The sequence below is a fragment of the Vicia villosa genome, linkage group LG6 (genome assembly GCF_029867415.1).
Source record: "Vicia villosa cultivar HV-30 ecotype Madison, WI linkage group LG6, Vvil1.0, whole genome shotgun sequence".
Lineage (NCBI taxonomy): Eukaryota > Viridiplantae > Streptophyta > Magnoliopsida > Fabales > Fabaceae > Vicia > Vicia villosa.
Window position 1 is genome coordinate 47,731,425 of NC_081185.1, and position 24,520 is coordinate 47,755,944.

Consider the following 24,520-nt stretch of genomic DNA (forward strand, 5'->3'; position numbering starts at 1 on the left):
TGAAATTGGATTAGGAAAGATTTGGTGTGAAAATATAAGCTTTCAAGATAATTTGAATCAAATTTTCTATCAAGAATCAATCTCTTGACTAAAAGAGATTTGATTCAATTATAGTAACCTAATCTCATCTCTATAAGTGTCTGAACCTATCCTAATGCAGAGGGAGAGAGATTCGGCCTAAAAAACCTTAACCGTAACTCAAAAAAAAAAGGAGAGAAAAGAAAACTTGCAGTCGAGGTCCTTTTGCTTGATCCTGGCCATTCCGAGCATCCTATTCAATTCGTGGAGGCACTCCGAAGCTACCTGCATTATCTCCAAAAATCTCACGCACGCAGACTCATCTCGCAGAGGCTCACAGTTTACTCGTTTTTGTCTTTAATTCAAAACGCTGATTTACGCCATGTCAATGGTATTTAAGCATGCGTACATGTTCCTATGATTGTTTGGTTTGTATTTTAATCATTAATTGCAAGGTTTGGGTCGAGAATTGCTAAACACCATGGTTAGGGTTTATGCATGAGATTTTGGGGAAACTGAATTATATCCGATTTCAGAACAAGTTAACCATCCAATTGGATTCGGGATGTGATTTATGGTCGATCTGGGTTGTTGTTTAGGATTTATTGACGATTATTTGCAGGTTTTAAGGTTGAAGGTTTATGGCCAAAGCGGAAAACCGTTGGTAAAAGTCCATACCTTTTTGCAAAACAAGAAGGAAGGGGATGACTCCTAGGCGCGGTTTTGTTTGTTTTAAAATTTGAGCAGTTTTTTTATATATTTAGTTTTCTGTGTGTTTAGCTTACAGCGTAGAAACAATGGTTCAGTGGCAAGTGGGGGAATCTTAAGGTCTTGATACATAGGGGCGCGGGTTCGAGTCCTGGCTCCTACCATCTTTTTACAAAATAACATGACTATTGATCCTGTACGGATAGCCTAAGAGAAATTTGATGCACCCTCACGCATCTACCTTCAGATCGTCTCCTAAGCTGATCCAACGCTCCATAATATGCAGCTCCACCATGCTCCTCCAAGCTACATACACACAGGATCCAACTGAGTTTCTTTATCTTTTTATTTGTTCACTTTAGTTTATTTATTTTTTCTTCCCTTATTCTTTTCTTTTTTTTTCTTTTTAAATTCTTTTACATACTAATAATAACAATTTTCTTTATTTAATCAAAATCAAGTTTTATTATTTATATATTTAATAATTAACTTAAATTAGATTAATTTAGTTGTTTAATTAGGTTAATAGTTTATTAATTGTTTAAAAATACCTATCAGGATTAGAAAATTTAATAGAAACTTTATTTTTGCCGATTTAATTAATTAGGTTGAAAACCAATAATTAATTAATCTGATTTTATTTATTCGATTAACCATAGTTAATTTGTGCCCTAATCAGGGTTTACGAAGATCATGCCTACACTGAAATTTTCCCTTGTTCTTTGTGCAATGTTTCAGGGTTACCATCAGGGTTCGTCCGACTACGCGCCATATCAGATCAAAAGCTAAGTCCCTGATTTTATTATTATTTATTTATTCATTTATTTTTTTTGCCTTATAAAATAAATTAGGGTTTACTTTCAAATGTCAATGAACTCTTCCTACACTCACCCTTTGTCGTTTGTTCTTCCTTTGCCAATTTTCAGGGTTAATCAACCGGTCAGAGCTTGAATGTTCGTTAACCCTAAAATTCATTTTATTTTTAAATTTCTTTTATTATTACTTATGTCAAACCATTTGCCTTGTTGGGGTTTTATCTTTATTGCTTTTTCTCCCCCTTTCCCATGGTTTATTATGTAACTGCTTCTGGTTGTATTGTGTGGCCTTGAAGGCACTTAAAACTGTATGCATTATATTACTGCGTGGTTAGTAATCCTAGGGAGTGATAACCTCGAACTGAATCTAGAATTACCTAATTACAAGATAATATAACTGAATCTGGTCACGTGATTGTTGCACCCATACACCTTTTATGGTAACCTCTCTTGTTGCTTGTTTCCTGTTGCTTGTTGCCTTGTGTGTTTTTCAATGCAGAATAGCCAAGTTCCTCGAATACGAGGATACCTCAGTAATGTTGCCCTCGGTTCATTCTTAAGATCATAAGTCCCAATGATGTTGTCTTCGATTCGCTAATAAGATCACGTCCCTCGAAGTTGCCTACGAAGTGCTGAGGTATCCTCTTGTTGCCTAACAAATGGCGATTCTGATCCTTCCCTTAGACTACCTGCCCCTCTATGGCAGGGACAGTCTTGTGGCGAACGATGATTCGACGACCCTTTAACCTCTAAATAAAAGGACTTTCTTACCCTCCTATGGTATGGATATCCCTGAAAGACTAAAAGAACATTTTTCATCTAACCAGGTAATTTGCCCCTAATTGCTTTGCTCTTGTTTAAAATTCTTTTTCTACCCTTTTTCTAAAAACTCATAAGGCTACGCTCATTTATGAGCTAAAGTCCTTATTTCTTCTTCTTCTACATTTCTAAACTTTTGGTTTCAAAGAGCAAAGCAATTAAGAGCCCATGGAAAACCATGGATGCAAAGGGTGCCTTGCACCTTCCCTTTGTATAAATTACCCCCCGTACTCAGTTTTCTTTTAAAAAGGTTTTTCCTGTTCTTTTAGCCTTTCTGTTAATTTGGATAAAATAAAAGTCGGTGGCGACTCTTACTTACCGTACATTTCAAATAAAGTCAGTTCACCGTATTACATAACTGACGACTCTGCTGGGGACGCTTTCATATAAAAGAGGGGTTACCTTAAAAGCTTAGGATTCACTTAATTGTTTTCTATTGTCTGCTTTGCTTGCTTATTTTCCAGGGCTGTTTTGGGAATAAATGAAGGACGAATCCTATACCCGGATTCAAGTACACTTAAGATAGGAGTGGCATAGTCATGGCGACCTCTTTCACATATGTGGGAGATAAGTCAATATGAAGTTCACGCTTGAGTTAGGACTCCATAGCTATATGCACACCTTTCTTAAATGAGGGAGGTCTATGTATGTGTCTGTGGGTGCGCCGGAGCTCAAGGACCTTTAGTTACCTTTAACCCATCTTGGCCTTTAGGAACGTAGTGGGGGGACTAATCTTGACAAATGTTGAGAACTACTCACTACCCGATGCTACAATTCAGATAGGTTCTCTCTCAGAGTATCATTGCATGGTACAAATGCATCATGTCCGAGGGTGCTTTAGAAGGGCTGGCAATTCTGAATAACTGGTAGAACCCGTTGCTGATTTCATCTTATCCATAGAAGTACCTTTGGGAAGGACACCTGATCATACTCCACGCAAGCCTTAAGCCAAAAATTGTGTGATTTGTATGGATTTGTTTTTCTGTGATGCACCATGCATACATGCATTCATGACATGGCTAACCCATTTCAAGGAGAAAAAGGTTTTTTAACCATAACTTATTTTGTAGGTAATTTGAATATGGGAATCCTAGTCCGTAAGCCTTTCTTTCTCAACTTCAAGAAAGTACCTACTACATTAAAGCTCTTATGTAATGATATTACTGGTTCTCTCGTCCTCACAGAGCCTCTCAACAAACTGATAAATTTAGTGCGAATCAAAGTGGATGAAGCTCTCCTCAATTCCATGATGTAGTTTTATGATCCTCTTCTTCATTGATTTACTAATAGAGATTTTCAACTGGTACCTACATTGGAAGAATTTTCTCATATAATGGACATCCCTATACATGATCAAATTCCTTACACTGGTGAGGAAGGAGGTCCTAAGTTGGAAGACATTGCTGCTGCTTTTCACTTACCAAAGGCAGAAATCAACAAGGTTTGGATCAATAGAAGAGACTATTCTGGAATACCTATGGATTTCTTATACGAGAAGGCCAAGATCTTTGCTAAAGCTCTAAGCATGGATGCCTTGGAAAGTGTTCTAACTTTGTTGATATATGGACAAGTTTTATTTCATCATTGCGACAAAGTTGTTGATAGGGCTGCTATTAAGATCTTCCTTAGCAAGAATCCTATTCCTACTCTACTTGGTGATTTATTGCATTCCATCAATGCCTGAGTAACAAAGAGACAAGGTTGTGTCTTAGGATACATTCCCCTCCCGCATAAGTGGTTTACTTTTCACCTACCTCGATCGGTAATAAGAAATGAAGAAGGTTTGACTTGGATTCAGAGAATTATGAAGCTTTCTTATGATGACATCATCTGGCATCAAAAAGAGTTCGAGGGTATCCAGTTATTTGATTGTTGCGAAGAATTCCCTAATGTGCCTCTTCTTGGTACCCGAGGGGGAATCACTTACAATCCTATCCTTGCTCGACATCAGTTTGGTTTTGCTTTGAAAGATAGGCCACGTTCCATATATCTTAGTGCGGAAAACTTTGACTACGATTCCGATACAACCGGAAAAAAGGGTCGTTTCATTAAAGCTTGGTACGAGGTAAAAAAGGTGGGTATAAGAGATTTGGGATTAAGAAACTACACTCCTTCAGACCTTTATTTTAGATGAATTTACGACCGAGTCGTTGAGTTTGGAATACCATATCCATCTGACACACCTGTAGTTCCAAGGATCACTCCTCCAGATGTTCACGTAGAAGTGGAACCTTATGTACCCACTCCGGACGAAGATATTGCTGCCACAGTTGCTCATTTAAGACAAGAAAAAGTTGATCTTGAAAAGCGTTTACAAGAGGTTGAGGCTGAAAAAGTAGTGCTAGTGGCTAATGCTAAAGAACGAGATAGTATGCTTGACTATTTTTCCCGCAAGTGGAAGATTGAAGATTTTATTTCGCCGGATCAAATACAATTATGGGAACGAGAGATTGATAGACTTGTTCAAGAAAAGAATGAAATGATCAAAGCTCATAAAGAAGAGATCAGGGGGTTGAAGAGGAAGCGCCGACTTGAAGATTGATTTCTTTTCTATTTTATTTTATTTATTGTTCTCAGTACCCTTTTGATGTAACTATAAACTTATAATATATTGGTTTCCAGTTGAATTATTAATTTATTTTTGCTTCTATTTTTTCTTTAAATGTGCTAAAAAGCCTTTAACTCCTTGAAAACATTGCATATGCATAAACATATCACTCATAAACATTGCATCACAGGTCTTCATAAAACAAATGTCTCATCTTTCCGCTGTTTATTTCAGCGAGAAAATGGATCTCGAACAATCTGTCAAGAATCTCCAAGCTCAGAATGTTGAATTCCAAGCTTTGATCCATAACTTGGCCAAGGGGCAAGAAGAATTGAAGGCACTTCTGATCGAGAAAGAGAAGAATCAACATAAGCATCAAGGTGGTCAAGATAATCAGAGATCCAAAGCCTAAGCGGTCATTTACCCCATTACATATACCGCTATCTCAAGTTCTCCAACAACTGCTCAATCAGAACTTGATAACTCTATTACCTCCATATTCATTTCCTACCGATCCCACTCCTGGGTGTAAGTACCATGCGAGATGTGCTTATCATTCGAATAGTCCTGGTCATGATACAGAAGATTGTTGGCAATTGAAGCACAAGATTCAAGACCTCATTGATGACAAGATCAATGACTTCAACTCACTTGAGAAGCCTTGCATGGCTAATGCTGTGTACAATCGGAAAGGTCGTAATGAACGCAACCTATCTGTAGGAACAATCTTGATCTCTACACCAGTTCCACAATAACGACACAAGCCAGACGCACCTAAGCACCAATTCACAAATATCAATATGTCACCAGTTCAGGCATTACAATACTTGCTGAAGTTAGAGTTGATTACTTTAAAGGATCCCCCCAAGAATCCTAGTACTTCCGCTCGCGGCTATAATCCCAAGGCGAGATATGCATACCACTCCGGTAGCCCTGGTCACAATACGAACAGTTGCTGGACGCCGAGGAACAAGATCCAAGACATGATCGATGCTGGTGAAATTGAATTCAACCATCCAAAGATTCCTGTAGTGATCACTACTCCCAGACCAAGTCACGACAAGACTGATTAATGTCCAGAAGGATGAATTTTTAATTATTAGACTTATTTTCATGCGCAATTGCTATTCTGTTTTTTTAAACATTCGACTTATGATAGACATTATCTGTTTTAATAATCATCATTAGTGCACTGCATATGTTTGTCTTGAATAAATTATTTCGCTATCACTCATTTTAAAGTATGACTTTACTTTGCATATATTTTGTGATATTTAACTTTCGCTAAAAGCCGTGAACCTTTTAAGGGAGGATGACGAAAAAAATACCGCAATCTCATACAGTATGCTATTTGAACAGACTATGCTGACGATGTACAGGCATTGTTACAATTCCTAAACAGTGGAGATATAAGGATGTTAATCCCTCGTCAACCCCTTTGAGCCTAAGGAGTAGAAGTTTTCTTTCTTGCACAATTTAAAACCCTTAATCATAACCTGGGGCAGGGTAGATACCCAGTTAACTCAATTATCTTAGTTGTTGTCTACACGAATAATGATGGGTTCCCGCAACCACTAAGTCAAGCAGTCAATATCCACCAAAAAGAAAAAGCTGTTAAGTCAAAACCTATGAAGGAGACCTATCAAAAATCGAAACATCCTGCTGACTGTAGCCTCAAAATAAACAGTTCAGGCAAAAGTTAGGGATAACAAAAATCAAAGAAAAAAAGAGGTCACTACAAATCCTCGACCAAAGCAAAAAGAATTACAAAGAAGGATGACTGACTGTCCGAATCAACTTCTGGGGCTTCAACCATCAACAAACATCAATGTTACAACTTCAAGCTTTGCTAAAGGCTAAACGCAGAGTTAACTGAGCATAGGATCGAAGAACATCACGAAGATGGGGATGGGAATAAATAAATTTTTGAGCCATTATCCTTTGTTTCTTAAACCGTGAACCAAGCCACGTTACAACCCTTGAAAGTCCTAACTGAAGCGTGGTTAGTTCGAAAGCATACTGTCACCAAAAAGGTATCCTGACACTTTAAGATTTGCCATAAATGCTGAGTTGATATCCTGTTTTTATAAACATCACGCTTTTACATCTCATGTTTTAATGTTTTTCAAAAACTCAAGACAGACATATGCATTGCATCTCATGAATTCATTATTAAACATATTCTACTACATAATTTCAAATATTAGCATCAGAAAGAATCCACACAGGGTACGACTAATGATCAAAAGTCATCCCAACAGATGAAACTATTCCAGCAGCAGCATCTCTTATAACTGACTCAGTTGACTAGAAGTCAATGAATACAAGGGGCATGACATGCTTTATCCAAATCAATCTAGGGCAATCAAGTCAAGATTCAAAGAATCTCTCAGGAGCACCAAACAATCAGGGGCATGCCCCAAGTGGGTCCGAAGCTATTTCCCGATCAGTCAGGGGCATCACCCTGAGTTTACATAACTTTGCCCCATCTATTAGGGAGTTTGAAGAGATTCACCTCGTGAGGACCTTTGGACATATATTATGGGTGATGCCCCTAATACTCATAAGACTCAGTTGACTAGAAGTCAATGAATACAAGGGGCATGACATGCTTTATCCAAATCAATCTAGGGCAATCAAGTCAAGATTCAAAGAATCTCTCAGGAGCACCAAACAATCAGGGGCATGCCCCATGTTGGTCCGAAGCTATTTCCCGATCAGTCAGGGGCATCACCCTGAGTTTATGAGTATTAGGGGCATCACCCATAATATATGTCCAAAGGTCCTCACGAGGTGAATCTCTTCAAACTCCCTAATAGATGGGGCAAAGTTATGTAAGGCATGTTCAACACCTCGATCAATACTCACTGGTGTTTTCCAATCAATGCGAGTCCAGGAATGGCAGTTACTATAATACTTGGGGCAATGTTCGAGACATCCATGTCTTCCCACAAATCCGGTTTCACAAGATCATATCCCCACAGAGTAATCATTAAGAAGATACCTTTAAATGTTCTCGTCCCAACAAAGACTCAGTTCCTCAACAGAGTTTACATCTTCGACACTGCTGGTTCCCCGACACTTTTCTCTTCTCCAAACGGGTTTATTCATCTCTTTTATCCCCAGTCAGGGTGCATCAAAGATCAAGCGTTCAAATCGCTTTCATCCTCAAGTAGAAATCATAAATCCCCAGCTACACATCTTCAAAACAAGATCAAATATCCAAGTCACAATGATACAGAGATTTATTTTCTCAGAACAACATTAGTCATACATCACATACATCACATACATATTCTTACATCGCATACATTACGTCATGATAAACATGAAATTTTGGAAAGACTCGTCATATAATACATGCATCATGACATTGCATATTTCTAACTTTGTTTTCAGGTTCCGCCTCGACAAGCATTCCTCTCAGATATAATCAAGCTGAAGATTCATTCTGACAAGTCATTTTACATACCAAAACTTCATCAAATAACTTATCAACTCTAGCGAGCAAGCATCCTCAATCAGATATGGTCTAATGTATGACCCGTTCCGGTATTCTCAATCAGATATAGTCTAATGTATGATCCGTTCCGGTATTCTCAGTCAGATATGGTCTAATGTATGTCTTGTTTTGGCATTATCCTTCAGATATGGTTTAATGAATAACTCGTTCTGACATCCTTCAACAGATATGGTCTAATGTATGGCTCGTTCTGATATTCCTCTTCAGATATGGTTTAATGAATAACTCGTTCTGACATCTTTCAACAGATATAGTCAAATGAATGACACGTTCTGACATCCTTCAATATATATGGTCTAACGTATGATTCTTTCTGACGTCACGAACGGTGTAGACACGATCATCTTTCCAAGATCTAATTCAGTTACTACAAACGGTGCTGACACGACCAATCTCCAACAAACACTTCTCAATACAAAGGATGCAGTCTAATGTACGACTCATCCTACGACGCAACCTGACGTACGGTGTATTCTAACAACTATCAACACAGTGGATCTGATCTAACGCACGACCCATCCTTCAGTCTAACGTACGACTCATCCTAAGTATATCCTTCAGATACGATCTAACGCACGACGTAGTCTGACTCTCAAGTATATCAAACTGGATGGCATATTTAAGCCCATCTCAATCAAGTCTCTCAACATTTGGATGGCATCTTTAAATACTCTGCCTAGATGGCATCTCTGAGCCCATCTCCTACAAAAAGTCCCTATCTCGGCAAGGGCAGATTTCTTGGTATTCTAGTGTTCAATCCTCTTCTACCTTCATATTCCGACAGGCACACAAACCACTCTACTTCTACAGGTTTAAGAAAATTGAACAGGGGCAGCTGTCATACCCCAAAATTTTCCCATCTTATTTCTCTTAAATCAAACTCCTATCAAAGTTCAAGACTCAAAGACATCCCTCCTAAACAAAGGCTCAAGAAACTAGGGTTTGTGGCTTCCTGAAGAAAATCAATGAACCAAAGGCTCCAAGGCATCTCATATGGCTTATGATGTTTCAAACTACCTCTATGACAAAATTCAGGCTCTGACTCAAAGGATTGACCACTCAATTGCTCAGAAAGTCAATAGTCGAGTAGTTTGACCTAAAAGTCAACTATGGTCAAAATACAGTCAAAACTCCTGATTTTTTGTCAACATCCTTATTTTGAATTATCATTCACCATTTGAGTAAGGATTGATCATTGTTCATCAAGAAAAGATCAGAAATCAACAAATTCAAAAGTTCCTAAAATAGGGTTTTCAAAGGAGAAAGTCAACTGAACTTTGACCAGCCATAACTCTTACATGGAACATCATAAATTTTTCATTCGAAGCTCAATTTGAAGGAAATTGAATTCTCTACAATTTTGTCTCTCACAAGCCAAGTCCAAAAATGATTCATTTGAGAGATATGGATCAAAAGATTATAGGTCCTTTTTGAAAGTCAACCAAAAGCAGTTTTTTGTCAAAGCCAATATCATCAAGATAAAATCCTCAAATGGAAAAAAGCTTCCAAAGTGGCTTGTAGAAGACATCTTGAGGTTTCCAAAAGGTTCTAGAACTCTTCGATATATTAAAAATTGAGAGAGATATGCCTTGTCAAAGTTAGTCGATTTTTTTGGAAAAAATGTGATGCAAATGAGGTTCAAATTGGACTTTCTTGCAAATGGGCCCAACCTTTTATGGCCCAAGCTTATTTCCCAAGTATGCAAGAGTCTCTAAAGCCCAAGCTCATTCCCTTTTTTTGTTAATTTATTTTGATTTTTAATTCATTTAAAAATTCAATTTAAACTAAATAAATATTGGAAATAGTCAAAGATTTAATTAAGTCCGTATTTCCAGCAATGTGATCAGATCAAATCAGATTGAATTCGGTGAAATTGGATAGGAAAGATTTGGTGTGAAAATATAAGCTTTCAAGATAATTTGAATCAAATTTTCTATTTAGAATCAATCTCTTGATTCAAATAGATTTGATTCAATTATAGTAACCTAATCTCATCTCTATAAGTGTCTGAACCTATCCTATTGCAGAGGGAGAGAGATTCGGCCTAAAAAACCTAAACAGTAACTAAAAAAAACGGAGAGAAAAGAAAACTTGCAGTCGAGGTCCTTTTGCTTGATCCTGGCCATTCTAAGCATCCTATTCAATTTGTGGAGGCACTCCGAAGCTACCTGCATTATCTCCAAAGATCTCACGCACGCAGACTCATCTCGCAGAGGCTCACAGTTTACTCGTTTTTGTCTTTAATTCAATACGCTGATTTACGCCATGTCAATGGTATTTAAGCATGCGTACATGTTCCTATGATTGTTTGGTTTGTGTTTTAATCATTAATTGCAAGGTTTGGGTCGAGAATTGCTAAACACCATGGTTAGGGTTTATGCATGAGATTTTGGGGCAACTGAATTATATCCGATTTCAAAACAAATTAACCATCCAATTGGATTCAGGATGTGATTTATGGTCGATCTGGGTTGTTGTTTAGGATTTATTGACGATTATTTGCAGGTTTTAAGGTTGAAGGTTTATGGCCACAGCGGAAAACTGTCGGTAAAAGTCCATACCTTTTTGCAGAACAAGAAGGAAGGGGACGACTCCTAGGCGCGGTTTTGTTTGTTTTAAAATTTGAGGAGTTTTTTTATATATTTAGTTTTCTGTGTGTTTAGTTTACAGCGTAGAAACAATGGTTCAGTGGCAAGTGGGGGAATCTTAAGGTTGATACATAGGGGCGCGGGTTCGAGTCCTGGCTCCTACCATCTTTTTACGAAATAACATGACTATTGATCCTGTACAGATAGCCTAAGAGAAATATGATGCACCCTCACGCACATACACACAGGATCCAGCTGAGTTTCTTTATCTTTTTATTTATTCAATTTAGTTTATTTATTTTTTCTTCCCAAATTCTTTTCTTTTTTTTCTTTTTAAATTCTTTTACATAATAATAATAACAATTTTCTTTATTTAATCAAAATCAAGTTTTATTATTTATATATTTAATAATTAACTTAAATTAGATTAATTTAGTTGTTTAATTAGATTAACAGTTTATTAATTGTTTAAAAATACTTATCAGGATTAGAAAATTGAATCGAAATTTTATTTTTGCCGATTTAATTAATTAGGTTGAAAACCAATAATTAATTAATCTGATTTTATTTATTCTATTAACCATAGTTAATTTGTGCCCTAATCAGGGTTTACGAAGATCATGCCTACACTGAAATTTTCCCTTGTTCTTTGTACAATGTTTCAGGGTTTCCATCAGGGTTCGTCCGACTACGCGTCATATCAGATCAAAAGCTAAGTCCCTGATTTTATTATTATTTATTTATTCATTTACTTAATTTGCCTTATAAAATAAATTAGGGTTTACTTTCAAATGTCAATGAACTCTTCCTACACTCACCCTTTGTCGTTTGTTCTTCCTTTGCCAATTTTCAAGGTTAATCAACCGGTCAGAGCTCGAATGTTCGGTAACCCTAAAATTCATTTTATTTTTTAATTTATTTTATTATTACTTATGTCAAACCATTTTCCTTGTTGGGGTTTTATCTTTATTGCTTTTTCTCCCCCTTTCCCATGGTTTATTATGTAACTGCTTCTGGTTGTATTGTGTGGCCTTGAAGGCACTTAAAACTGTATGCATTATATTACTGCGTGGTTAGTAATCCTAGGGAGTGATAACCTCGAACAGAATCTAGAATCACCTAGTTACAAGATAATATAACTGAATCTGGTCACGTGATTGTTGCACCCACACACCTTTTATGGTAACCTCTCTTGTTGCCTGTTGCCTGTTGCTTGTTGCCTGTTGCCTTGTGTTTTTTTTCAATGCAGAATAGCCAAGTCCCTCGAATACGAGGATACCTCAGCAATGCTGCCCTCGGTTCATTCTTAAGATCATAAGTCCCAATGATGCTTCCTTCGATTCGTTAATATGATCACGTCCATCGAAGTTGCCAACGAAGTGCTGAGGTATCCTCTGGTTGCCTAACTAATGGCTATTCTGATCCTTCCCTTAGACTACCTGCCCCTCTATGGTAGAGACAGTCTTGTGGAGAACGATGATTCGATGACCCTTTAACCTCTAAATAAAATGATTTCCTTACCCTCCTATGGTATGGATAGCCGTGAAAGGCTAAAAGAACATTTCTCATCTAACCAGGTAATTTGCCCTTAATTGCTTTGCTCTGGTTTAAAATACTTTTTCTACCCTTTTTCTAAAAACTCATAAGGCTACGCTCATTTACGAGCTAAAGTCGTTATTTCTTCTTCTTCTACATTTCTAAACTTTTGGTTGAAAGAGCAAAGCAATTAAGAGTCCATGGAAAACCATGGATGCAAAGGGTGCCTTGCACCTTCCCTTTGTATAAATTACCCCCCGTACTCAGTTTTCTTTTAAAAAGGTTTTTCCTGTTCTTTTAGCCTTTCTGTTAATTTGGATAAAATAAAAGTCGGTGGCGACTCTTGCTTACCGTACATTTCAAATAAAGTTAGTTCACCGTATTACACCTACCAAAGACATTGTCAGGAAGAAGATTACTTCTGCAGGTCCTGTTAAGAGTAAAGCTGTAACCAAAAGTAAAGGGGTTGGCCCATCAAAATCTTGGAGCAGTGTCATTCCAAAGAAAAGAAAGGAGCGAGAAACTGTTGAACCTGAATCTGATGTTGAACTGAATGTCCCTGACATTCCATCGAGGAAGAAGCTTACAACCAACAAGCTTACTGCTAGTATTCCTGAAGTTCCCATTAATAATGTGTCCTTCCCCTATGCCTCTGGTGCCAGCAGATGGAAGTATGTTCTCCAAAAGAGATTGGCTGTTGAAAGGGAATTGGCTCCAAATGCTCTTGAAAACAAGGAGGTCTTGATTCAAGAAGCTGGACTGCTAAAAACTGTGTGCAATCTTCCCAAATGTTATGAGAAGCTGGTCAAATAATTTGTGGTGAACCTATCTGAAGATTGTGGCAACAGCAGGAGTGTATACTACAAAAAAGTGTTTGTAAGAGGTAAGTGTGTATCGCTCTCTCCTTCTGTGATTAATAAATTATTGGGAAGAACAGGTGAAGCTCAAGCCGAGCTGGAAGTAACAGACAACCAAGTTTGTCAAGTGATCACAGCCAAACAGGTAAAAAGCTGGCCCATGAAAGAAAAGCTAACTGCAAGTAAGCTGAGCATCAAGTATGCAATGCTTCACAAGAAAGGAGCAGTTAATTGGGTTCCAATAAACCACAAGTCCACTATCTCAACTGTGCTTGGTAGATTTTTGTATGTTGTAGGAACAAAGGCAAAGTTTGATTATGGAGCATATATTTTTGACCAAACCATGAAGCATGCTGGAAGCTTCAGTATTAAGGGTCCAATTGCCTTTCCATCCCTCTTGTGTGGTATAATTCTAGATCAGTACTCAAACATTCTCAATGAACATGATGTAGTGTGAAAAAGAGATAGTCCCTTGTCCTTCCATCACAAACTGTTTCAGGGAAAACATGTTCCAGACATTGTCATGACATCAGCTGAAACGTCCAAAGCTGGAGCATTAGCCAGCAAAGCAGAAGTCATAGCAATGCTAAAAGAGACTTGCAAAGAACTGGAATCAAGAAAAATATCTCTTGAAAAAATGATACGTACTCTGGAAATGGATGAGAATAAGGAATTTGTAGATACTGAGAAAGAAAGTGCTAGTCCGGCTGATGACTCTGAGAAAGAAAGTTCTTCAGACACCTCAAGTGGGTCTGAATCTGAGCAGTAACTGCAGCTGGAGTCCTGTTTGATTTTTTTGTTTTTCTTGTTTTTGTTTGATTTGTTCCTTTTCATTTAGTTCCGTCTGTTTTAGTTGATTTCAGTCAGTTTAAATCTTTTGGTTGGACCTTCTTAATCTTGGAGGAGGAGACGTTTTTTTTTTTTGGCTTTGGCAACATTTGTGGCCAAACAGGGGGAGATGTATTATATGTCACCCCAGAACAACAAGAATGGTTGTTGTGTGTGAAGTATTACATGTCACCCCAGAACAACAAGAATGGTGGTTGTGTGTGATCAACAATTCTAATTTACTTATTTTTGTGTTGATCTGTTTGTGCTTGTGCTACTCTTATGGCCGTCTGTTTGTCTGTCTAAGCACTGTGTGCATACTGGTGATGTATGCTGTATGTTTTGCATTAGCTTGTTTTATTATGTTTTGGTTATCTTGTGTCAGCTGCAAGTTTTTCTCTGGTATGGTGTGATAGGTTGTTTTAGCCAAAAATTTGCCAAAGGGGGAGATTGAAGGTGTTTTCATGTTGGTTGCATTATTGGTAAAACATACCTGGTTGATATTGTATTATGCAGGTTGCATATGTGTGAAGCTAATACAGTTTTTGTAGTGAATGTCATGATAAATGTCATGACATCCGTGTGTGACAGCAGGAGCTGTTATTGTTTATTAAATGTGTTTCCAGATTTATCCTAATTATCAGTTTAGGAAACATTTTATTGAGTGCTGCATATTTCGTCCAGAAGATCCTGCTGACAGCACATTTTGTAACAGACAGTTGGCGTGTGAATTATGTTAACTTTGTTAACCCTAATGTGTTTCTTAAAAAGCCCAAGGCCCAAGACTGCATATAAAAAGGACTGCAATCCTAGTTTGGAACGCAGACAGAAGATTGTATTTTGTGAAGAACTATTATTCTGTAACTGTCTCGTGTGATCCACGCTTTTTTCTTTGATGATAGCGTTGGAATTAGTTTGTGTTTATGTAATGTCACTCTAAGCTTTTAAGCACGAGTGTGTGTCTCTTGATTGAAGCTTTTAAGCAGATCAAGGTGTGTTTTTGAAGAATGTCTTCTATCTGTAATTGTTTATGTGTTTATATGTAATCACTGCTATGATTGAGGGGGAGTGGAATGGAGATATTCCATATCTAGGTAGAACCTAGGTAGAAGGGTCATTGGGTAGTGATTAAGTGAGAAGTTGTAAACGGGGGAGTTTATCTTTGAATTGATACTACTGATAGTGGACTTCACCCCTGGCTTGGTAGCCCCCAGAGTAGGTTGTTTGAACCGAACTGGGTAAACAATTCTGCATGTTCTTTAGTGTTTTTATGCTGTCTAATTATTACTGTCTGTGTTGCGTAGTTATGGATGTCATAACATCTGGTTTGACATCGAGCGTGTGTTACTAGAATTTTCAATGTTGTTTTGACTGGGCCAAAAAGATCAATGTGCAGAAGTTCTAGCGGCCTAGAGGAAGAGACAACATTTTTAGACTTGAATGCAGGTTTTGAAAACCTCCCCTTCTGACATGCTTCACAAAGAGCATTTGATTTATATTTTAGATTAGGGAGTCCTCTGACCAGATTAAGTTTGTTAATATGAGAAATCTTTCTCAAACTAGCATGACCCAATCTTCTGTGCCAGACCCACTGCTCTTCACTAACAGACATAAGGCAAGTAACCTTTTGATTCTTAAGATCTGAAAGATCAATCTTATAAATGTTGTTCTTTCTCTTGCCTGTAAATAGGATTGAGCCATCCTTCTGACTAATAGCTTTACAAGACTTTTGATTAAAGATTATGTCATAACCATTGTCACTTAATTGACTTATGGACAATAAGTTATGAGCTAATCCATCTACTAAAAGAACATTAGTTATAGAGGGATATTTACCAATGTATATGGTTCCAGAACCAATGATTTTGCCCTTCTGGTTCCCTCCAAACTTTACTTCTCCAGCAGATTTAAGTTCCAGGTCTTGGAACATAGACCTTCTTCCCGTCATGTGTCGTGAGCACCCAGAGTCCAGGTACCATGACATGTTTTCCTTTGTCTTTTGAGCCTTGAAGGAGATCTGCAATAGAAATTATCTTTTCCTTAGGTACCCACATTCTTTTGGGTCCTTTTGGGTTAGTCCTTCTCAAGTTCTGGTTGAACTGAGATTTAGCATAAGGTTTAACATAAGATTTTCTAGATTGTGTAGCAACATATTTCTTGGTGTGTGTTATGTAAAATCTCTTAGCATGTGATGTGTGCCTGATATCATGAGAATGGCCATACTTGAACTGATCATACAGAGGTTTGTATGTGATTTTCATCTCATCAATAGGTTCAAGTTTATATAGGTTTCACATTCATAGCCTATGTCAACTCTCTTGTTTCCACTTTACACCATATATCATAGAGGCTAGCTGACTTCTGCGTATACCTCTAGATAGAAACTTTATGAAACTCAAGTCATATTCCTTCAGAATATTGTTCACGCTTGGAATAGACTTTTCTGAACTTGAAGATGATTCAACATCTTTAGATTGTTTAAAAACTTTTTCCTTAAGTTCAGAATTTTTTATTTCTCTTATTTTTGTGAATATTTTCATATTTTATGAAATGCCTAAAAAACCCCTAGTCGTTAAAGTTGATTTAGGTCAACTTAAATGACTTTTTCTCATCTCTTTTGCTTAGTCATTTCCCTTAGGCTATGTTTGGGAGTTTGGAGGGGAGGGGAGGGGAAGGCTTTAAAAAACAAAATTTTAAAAAAATATAGGCAAATATTTGACATTTTTTGAAAAAATGAATTTGTTTAGAATGATAAAAGAGTTATTATCATTACTAAATTTTTAATTTTCAAAATAGTATAACAACCTAAACGATATTTGGAAAATTTATGTAAGCCCTTCAAAACCCTCCTTCAATGCAATTTTTGAGTTCCCCCATTTTATGGGGTTTTTGGTGTTATGAATAAACTCAAACCCTCCAAAACCCTCCTACCCAAAATCTTTTTATCCTTTTCACCCAATTCCTTCTATTTTCCAAATCCCTCCCCTCCCTTCCCCTCCAAACTTCCAAACATAGCCATTGGATATTAGATCTTTCAATTAGGACTTAGATTTCCCTTTGTACATAAAACAACAATCATTAGGTTAGAATTCTTTTTCTTTTTCTTTTTCAACTTTAAAACACTTAATCAATAAAGAGATGAATCACATTATATTTACTTAAGTGGAATAGAAGTGAGTGTGATATATTCCCTAATCTACTTCGATGCCGCTTATACACTTTTATGTGATTTAACTCGCAAATAAATTTCCTTTAAAAAATACCTAATCAAAAACACTCAAAATACCAAATAAATGTTCAAAATTAAAACAAAGTAGAAAGATGATGAGTGACCCCGTAGTGGGAATTGTTCATCATCCCTCTACAATTAAAAAACACAAACCAAGGTTTCTTTTCTTCTAAGAACAAGTTAAGTCCATTCCATACTTAGGCGTGTAAGTCTCCCAAGGTCGAGCATCGTGGATTGTGACCTTAACCTCTGTTCAACTAAAAAACACAAAAACAAACAAAAACATTTGAGCCGAACTTTGGCGCTCTGATTCTTGAAAAGGATACGTAGGCATTGGGTCACGGGGCCTAAGCGAGCACAATTGTAAATAATCCTTCTTCTCCCCGTGTTTCTTTTGTATTCATTCGCATATAGGCCTTAGACATAGATTACACCCTTTAGATAGAAATAAACATAGGTGGATACCATTAAGTACGATGGGCGCGAGGGGTGCTAATATCTTCCCCTTGCGTAACCGAATCCCGTATCCAGATTCTCTAGTTGAAAGACCATGGTCTTATTCTTTGTTAGGTTTCCTGATATTCCTTTCCCTTATAGGATAAATATATTAGTGGCGACTCTGGTAATTTTTCGTGAGCGTGCGACATCGTGGAGATCCCTGAACGGTTTATTATCTAGTGTTAGTCACAAGCAGTTGGTTTGTGCAAGGTTGTTAGTCACAAGCAGTTGGTTTGTGCAATGTTGTTAGTCACAAGAAGTTGGTTTGTGCAAGGTTGTTAGTCCCAAGCAGTTGGTTTGGGCAAGGTTGTTAGTCACAAGAAGTTGGTTTGTGCAAGGATGTTAGTCATAAGCAGTTGGTTTGTGCAAGATCGTTAGTCACCAGCAGTTGGCTCGTGCATTTGTAATCAAGTTTGGTTATAGTGGATTAAATCCTCAATGATGAGAGGCAAAATCACCTAAGGAGGGTGGACTAGAGTAGTTGAGTTATAACGAACCAGGATAAAAATACTGTGTCAACTCTTATATTATTGAACAGAAAAAGAAACCACTTATTCAAACCCCCCCCCCTCCATTTTTCTAAGTGTTTTCATAACCTTCAATTGGTATCAGAGCATGGCTCTGTTATTGATTTCCGTAGTCAAACACTTAACCGTGTCAGAAAAAGATCCAGAAGGAAAACAGTATAGCAACAACAACTATACAAAACCTCCGGTCTCCAATGAAGAAGATTTTTCTAATACTAAAAAGATAAGCTAGAAAGTGTTCCTCTTAGTCAAGATGATGACCCATGAGATGTGGTCTCAAATGGCTACACACATCAAGGAGATAAAGAAGAAAGTAAGATTGGAAAAAAGATCATGTCCAGAAGGCAGATTTCAGAAATCATCTGAAGTCTACTCAGAAGATAGGCACAAATGGTCCCTGCATTCAAAGTTACAAAGGATTTAAACAGTATATCCTTAGAAGAACTCATAAGTGTATTAAAAAGTCATGAGATCAAACTAGACAGAAAAGAAACATCAAAAGATAAGGAAAAGATCCTCTGAGGATGAATCAAGCTGAAAAGATGAATACACAAATGTAGTCTTCATGTCTATCACCACAGATTACTCTGACACCAAATCAGAATCTGAAAAGATGTTAAATTAGGAGGTAATCATTGGTAATGGTAACTTCTCCTCCATAACAAATGTCTTAGAAGTTTTAGCACAAAACTTGGTGTCTACGAGTCAATTAAACGATAACATTATTGCTGGAACAAGTTTGATTCTAAAGCTCAAAAGTATCTTCTGCTTGGACACTCTGAAGGATCAAAAGATGTAAACATTAAATGTTCAGAAGCAAAATATAATCATCAAACTCTGACATCTATGAATAATAAAACAACGAAGAATCACTAGTCGGATCAGTCTCTGGTAGAACCAACTTCTGATTGAGTTATTGCTATGTAAAAAGAATCAAATCAATTTGCAAAGAAGTAATGTTTCAAAGACCTGACGAATCCAACATCATTAGAAGAAAAGTTAGTCAGAAACTTCTGATTGATATGCTTCAGAAGTTCATTCCGCCGCAGTTCAGAAGTTCACAACATAAAAAGGTTGTATCACAACTACCATAGGATTCGAACGCGTGTTCAATATATGAAAGGTCATGCATGCGAGGTATGGTGACGAAATCCCTAGGTAACTATTTCAATCACTTCAAAATCACGTTCTCTCCCTTAATTGTCAGACTCATTTAATGTTTGCCATGATTATAAGTTTAATATTTGATGAAAATATTTTATTATCTGTTTATTTTAATTAATTATTTGTTAACTACATGTGATCGTACCTGATCAGGAGAATCGTCGCTGGCTGCTCGGAATTGGATCTTCGAGAAATGAGGAGGGGGGTGTACTTGCAAGGTACTCCGATGCCAAAGTAAGAAGAGGAGCAAAGGAGCGCAAGTACAAGCTAAAGTGAGTAAGAAATGAATACCTGACCCTCTAGTGAAAGAGGGTATTTATAGCCCCCAGCGCTGGGCCATGATCTCGCTATTTGGGTTGGATGCCCAGGCCTAACTAGGAGACTTCCAGGTTTCTTGGACGGAAATATCGGAGGTGCGTGAGTGCCCTCTGTCCTGGTTAACCACTCCGAAGTTTAAGGGAGACGCGGTCTTTTAGGGACTACGTGGACTCTGCATTATTCGGAGGGTTGGATGTGAAAGAGCCCTACGAGGAGCATGGTCCTCGGCGGAGAGAATGCTCGCGGAGAGCGGGGTCCTCGGCAGAGAGGATGCTCGCGGGGAGCATCCTTGCTGGGCGTCGGACAGCTCACGAGGAGCATTATGTCGAGCATAGTGGAGACGAGCATTCCAGGCCCAATTATGGGGCACAGAGGGATTTGGGCCTCTAAGGTTAGTGGGCCGAAACTAGATTGGGCCTAGTCTTGGCCCAGTCCAGAACAGGAGCCCCCCAAGTCAGAGTTCCGAGGAAGGAGCTTCGAGTTTTGCTATTGCCCGGCCGGTGTGATGGTGATCCCCGTCTGCTGCTGGTGCACGAGCAGTGTCGCTCGCATAGGAATGTGAGAGACCGCGCGTGAACAACACTCGCTGACGTGGCATGGGGTAATGATTGCCTAGGGGTAGATGGCGGCGCCTAGGGAATCAGTGTCAGCCGACGCGACGTTTCGCATTCTGGGCAAATTCCTTATAAAAAGGGTCAAAGCTCTTCATTTGGGAATTTTTCGCTCGCCATTCGTGTGCTCGGCGTTTAGGTCAAATTTCCAGATCTCGCTACTCGCCAACGTTTTTCCTTAAGAACAGCAATCAAATTCATCAAAGTTATGGCAGGTTCAGGTGCGTTTGAGGTTTCTTTTGATTCCAGATGCCTTTATTTTGTTTCATTGGGGGTTTTGAGGCGTGTTTATGCTGTTTTCGCCGTCTAAATCGGCAGGCAGATTCGAACGCCGTGCCATCTGCCCGGGTTATTCAAGCGATGCCCGGGGGAGGTTAGTATAGGAGTTTATTTTTCCCGTCACAGCCCGGCTCCCTCACGATTTAGCTCGTCAAATTCGTGGAATGGTCGGCGTCACCATGTTCTCCGTAGGGTTACTTATGGTTGGGCTCGGCGGATTCAAAGTTTCTGCCGACCCTGTTGGGCTGGACCCGGGTGTTTATGTTTTATGTTAAGTTGTTTGGGGGAGGCCTCGGCCAGAGATCAATCAAATCCTCGAAGGGGTTTGGTCGGTGGCTCCGCTGCTCGCCGTTCCACCCTTTCACTTGTACTGCAGTGGAAGGGTGGATTTGATGATCGATCGAATTCAGTTTTTCCTTCTGCATGCAGGTGAATCCGGCTCGGGGTCTAGCTCAGGGTCTAGCTCGGGGTCGAGCTCCAATTCTAGCTCGTGGGACACTTTGCAGGATACGAGCGCGAGCAGCTCTGAAGTCGAGGAGGTGGAGGTCGAGAGCTCGCGCCTCACCACGATAGAGGATGGTGATGAAGAGGGAGGTCCCTCGGAGATTGATGAGGAGGCCCCCTTGACCCCACTTTTCGAGTATGACCTTGAGGTCGATCTTGATTGGGTGGCCGAGGAGCCCAAACTCGAGGTGTCCCGATATACCGAATCATTGGTCGGGGCTTTCCGGGACGTTGAGGATCGAGGGCCGAGCGATGAGCTAAATTTCCAGGTGGTTTGCCCAAGGGCCGAGGAGCGGATCTGTTCTCACTTCCATGGGGACAGTTTCGCCATGTATGAGTATGTTCTCAGGGAGCTCGGGTTTCGCCTGCCTTTCTCCAGCTTCCAAGTCTCCCTGTTGGCTGGACTTGCGTTGGCTCCGTCTCAATTGCACCCGAATGCCTTTGCCTTTATGCGGGCTTTCGAGATTGTCTGCGACTACCTGGGCATTGACGCTACTACTGACTTGTTCGGCCGTTGTTTCAGAGTCCAACAGAAGACGGCCGACGGGCGGTTCAGCTGGGTTTCCTTCAAGAATGCTGATCGGAAACTTTTCAAGATGTATGTGGACTCGGCCAAGATTTTAAGGAACGTTATTATATTGTTCGTATGCATAGTCGCGCAACTTATACTTTGTTGTCGAAGATGGTGACGGTGTGTGGTGCGGATGGCATCCCGGAACAGGACGAGGAAGGAAAAGTTAGGACCAAGCTCTGTAGCATGTTCCCCTTCGTCTGGTGGAAAAGTCATTTCAACTTCCCTCCTAAGTACTATGCTCGTGAAGATGGGAATTTGGACGAGCAGGATTCGGCGTCGTATGCTCGGCTCTGTCAGTATGTGGACAGCTTCTCTCTCAGCCCGTGGGTGACGAGGACTGGAGAGCCCGTCTATGATGAGGAGGGAGTGCCGAAGGTCGAAACTCGGGCCATAAACACCAAGGCTCTTCTGATGTGTAGGATGCCCGCGGAAACCAAGGCGTTGCTAGGTGGAATTTTTCGTTGTTTATCTTGATTTTTCAGCTAATGTTCATTCCTAACTATTTGTTATGATTTTCAGATGCTATGTCGCTGAAGGACGAGAAGGTCCTAAAGGTGACCCAAGATGCGAAGAGGCTCCGGGCGCTGAAGAACAAGCATCGGGTGGCGGCCTCGGGTGAAAACTTTGGGTCTGCTGGATCTCCTTTGGTGATCCCGGAGGTAAGGACGCCGAAGAAGGCGCACCGGGAAGAAGCACTTCGAGAGGATCCGCCGGTCGTGGGATCCGAGCGTGGATTCTTACTCCCTCCTTGCTTCAAAGAAGATCAGTTTTTCGAGAAGTATCCTCTATCTGTCTCCCTGGATGAAACTCGTCGAGTTGAGGAGATGTCCTCTTTTGCCCGATTAAAGCAGCTGTCTAGTGACAGTGCTGCCGTAATGAGGGTCGTTGGGATGGCCCAGGTGCTCGCGCAAGGGGGCACCTTGTCTGCCGAAGCTCTGAAAAAGGCGGAGGATGACTAGAAGACCGCCGAGGACGAGGCCGCAAGGCAAAAAACTCTCCGAGAGAAGGCGAAGAAAAGGATGGAGGAAATTCTGAAGCAGAAGGATGAGGAAGTGGAGGCAGAGAAGAAAAAGGTCGCCGAACTTGAGCAGGCTTGGGAACCGACGGCGGAAGAGTCTTCGGATGTGGCGGTGCTGAAGTCGAAAGCTGAGCTTGTCGAGAAGATCGACGACTTGAAGCTCGAGCTCGCAGACATGGCCGAGGAGGGTTTCAAGTGTGCTGTCCAGCAATTGACGTTTCTGAACCCGTGCCTGAAGACAGATGATATCGGGGTTTCGTCTAGGATTGTGGATGGCCAGCTGGTGCCCGGTACGCCCGATGACGAGTGATTTTATTTTGGGCCTGCGTGCCTATGTTTCCTTGGCCTGCGTGCCGTTGTTTTAATTTTTGGATTTTTGGGGCTTTTGCCCGGGATATTTGGGTTCTGCGTGCCCGTCATTTTGTTGTAATATTTGGATATCGCCGGCCAGTATGGTCGGCAGTTAATGCTTTACTATTTCGCGTTTATGCTTTGATTATCCCATAATCTGTTTTAGAATTTTTATTGTTGCATGTTTTGGGCCTGGATTATATTTGTTCTGGTGAGGTATTCCAATACTTAGGAATATTTTGCTTTTGGATTGTGCTCGGCCGAGGTTGATTGTCCGGGCGTGTGGTGTACGATCCGGATGCGCAGAGCAGATGTGCGCAATTAGCGGGCACGAGACCGCGGCTGGGGCCAAGTGCTCGCAGCGTGAACGGTCTCATCGCGAGCTGGGGTTCTGCCGTGCGGGTACTGCCACGGAGGGTCTAGGTGTAGAATCCGCCATGTAGTCGGTCTTGCCCTTTGATAGGGAATTCCGACCGTTGCTGTCGTGGAGCACTCGCGTTCGTACCATGAAGCGGGTCCATGCCCGGCTTCCGTTTGTGTTCGTACAATGACGCGGGTCCATGCCCGGCTTCCGTTTGTGTTCGTACCATGACGCGGGTCCATGCCCGGCTTCCGTTTGTGTTCGTACCATGACGCGGGTCCATGCCCGGCTTCCGTTTGTGTTCGGTATGAGTAGCCGGGGAGTGTTAGGTTGTGTCTAACTGTAATAGCATCTGAGTTTTTCAGCGTTCCAAGGTCGAGCAAGTTTTTCACCGAGAAGGTTCTCGAGGTAATAGGCGCCACTCTCGGTTTTATCGTAAACTCGGTATGGGCCTTCCCAGTTCGGGGCTAGTTTGCCCTCGCGCGAGTCTTTCATGTTTCTGCGGAGCACTAGGGCGCTGACTTCGAATTCCCGTTTGATAACTTTGGCGTAATGGCGTAGAGCTATCTGTTGTTTCAATTAAGCTTCTCGGAGGGAAGACCCTGCTCGGATCTCCTCAACCATATCAAGCTCTTCCCTCATAGCCTCGTCGTTGAGTTCTTCCTCGAGAGGTGATTCGGTTCGCCGAGAAGGTTCTCGGATTTCCACGGGATCACGGCTTCGGTGCCGTAGGTTAGCCTAAATGGGGTTTCACCCGTGCTTGAATGGGGCGTCGTCCTATATGCCCAAAGCACACCGTGTAGTTCTTCGACCCAAGCTTTCTTAGCTTCGCCGAGTCTCCTTTTC

At 40.2% G+C, this 24,520-nt stretch overlaps 1 protein-coding gene across 1 annotated transcript; it reads left to right on the top strand.

The window, feature by feature from the left end:
- The first annotated feature begins 3,693 nt into the window (after positions 1–3,693).
- Positions 3,694–13,869, top strand: LOC131613628 (uncharacterized). Its single transcript, XM_058885281.1, has 3 exons — positions 3,694–3,901; positions 12,953–13,345; positions 13,493–13,869. Exons 1-3 carry the CDS (start codon positions 3,694–3,696, stop codon positions 13,867–13,869), a joined length of 978 nt encoding a protein of 325 aa, XP_058741264.1.
- Positions 13,870–24,520: the final 10,651 nt, after the last annotated feature.

What these genes read in the sequence shown, in the direction of transcription:
- LOC131613628 (XM_058885281.1), top strand. Translation starts at nt 3,694, where the DNA reads ATGGACATCCCTATACATGATCAAATTCCTTACACTGGTGAGGAAGGA. An exon ending in AAGCATGGATGCCTTGGAAA is followed by an intron (nt 3,902 to 12,952) that starts GTGTTCTAACTT and finishes CACCTACCAAAG; the next exon opens with ACATTGTCAGGAAGAAGATT. An exon ending in TGTGTGCAATCTTCCCAAAT is followed by an intron (nt 13,346 to 13,492) that starts GTTATGAGAAGC and finishes TGGGAAGAACAG; the next exon opens with GTGAAGCTCAAGCCGAGCTG.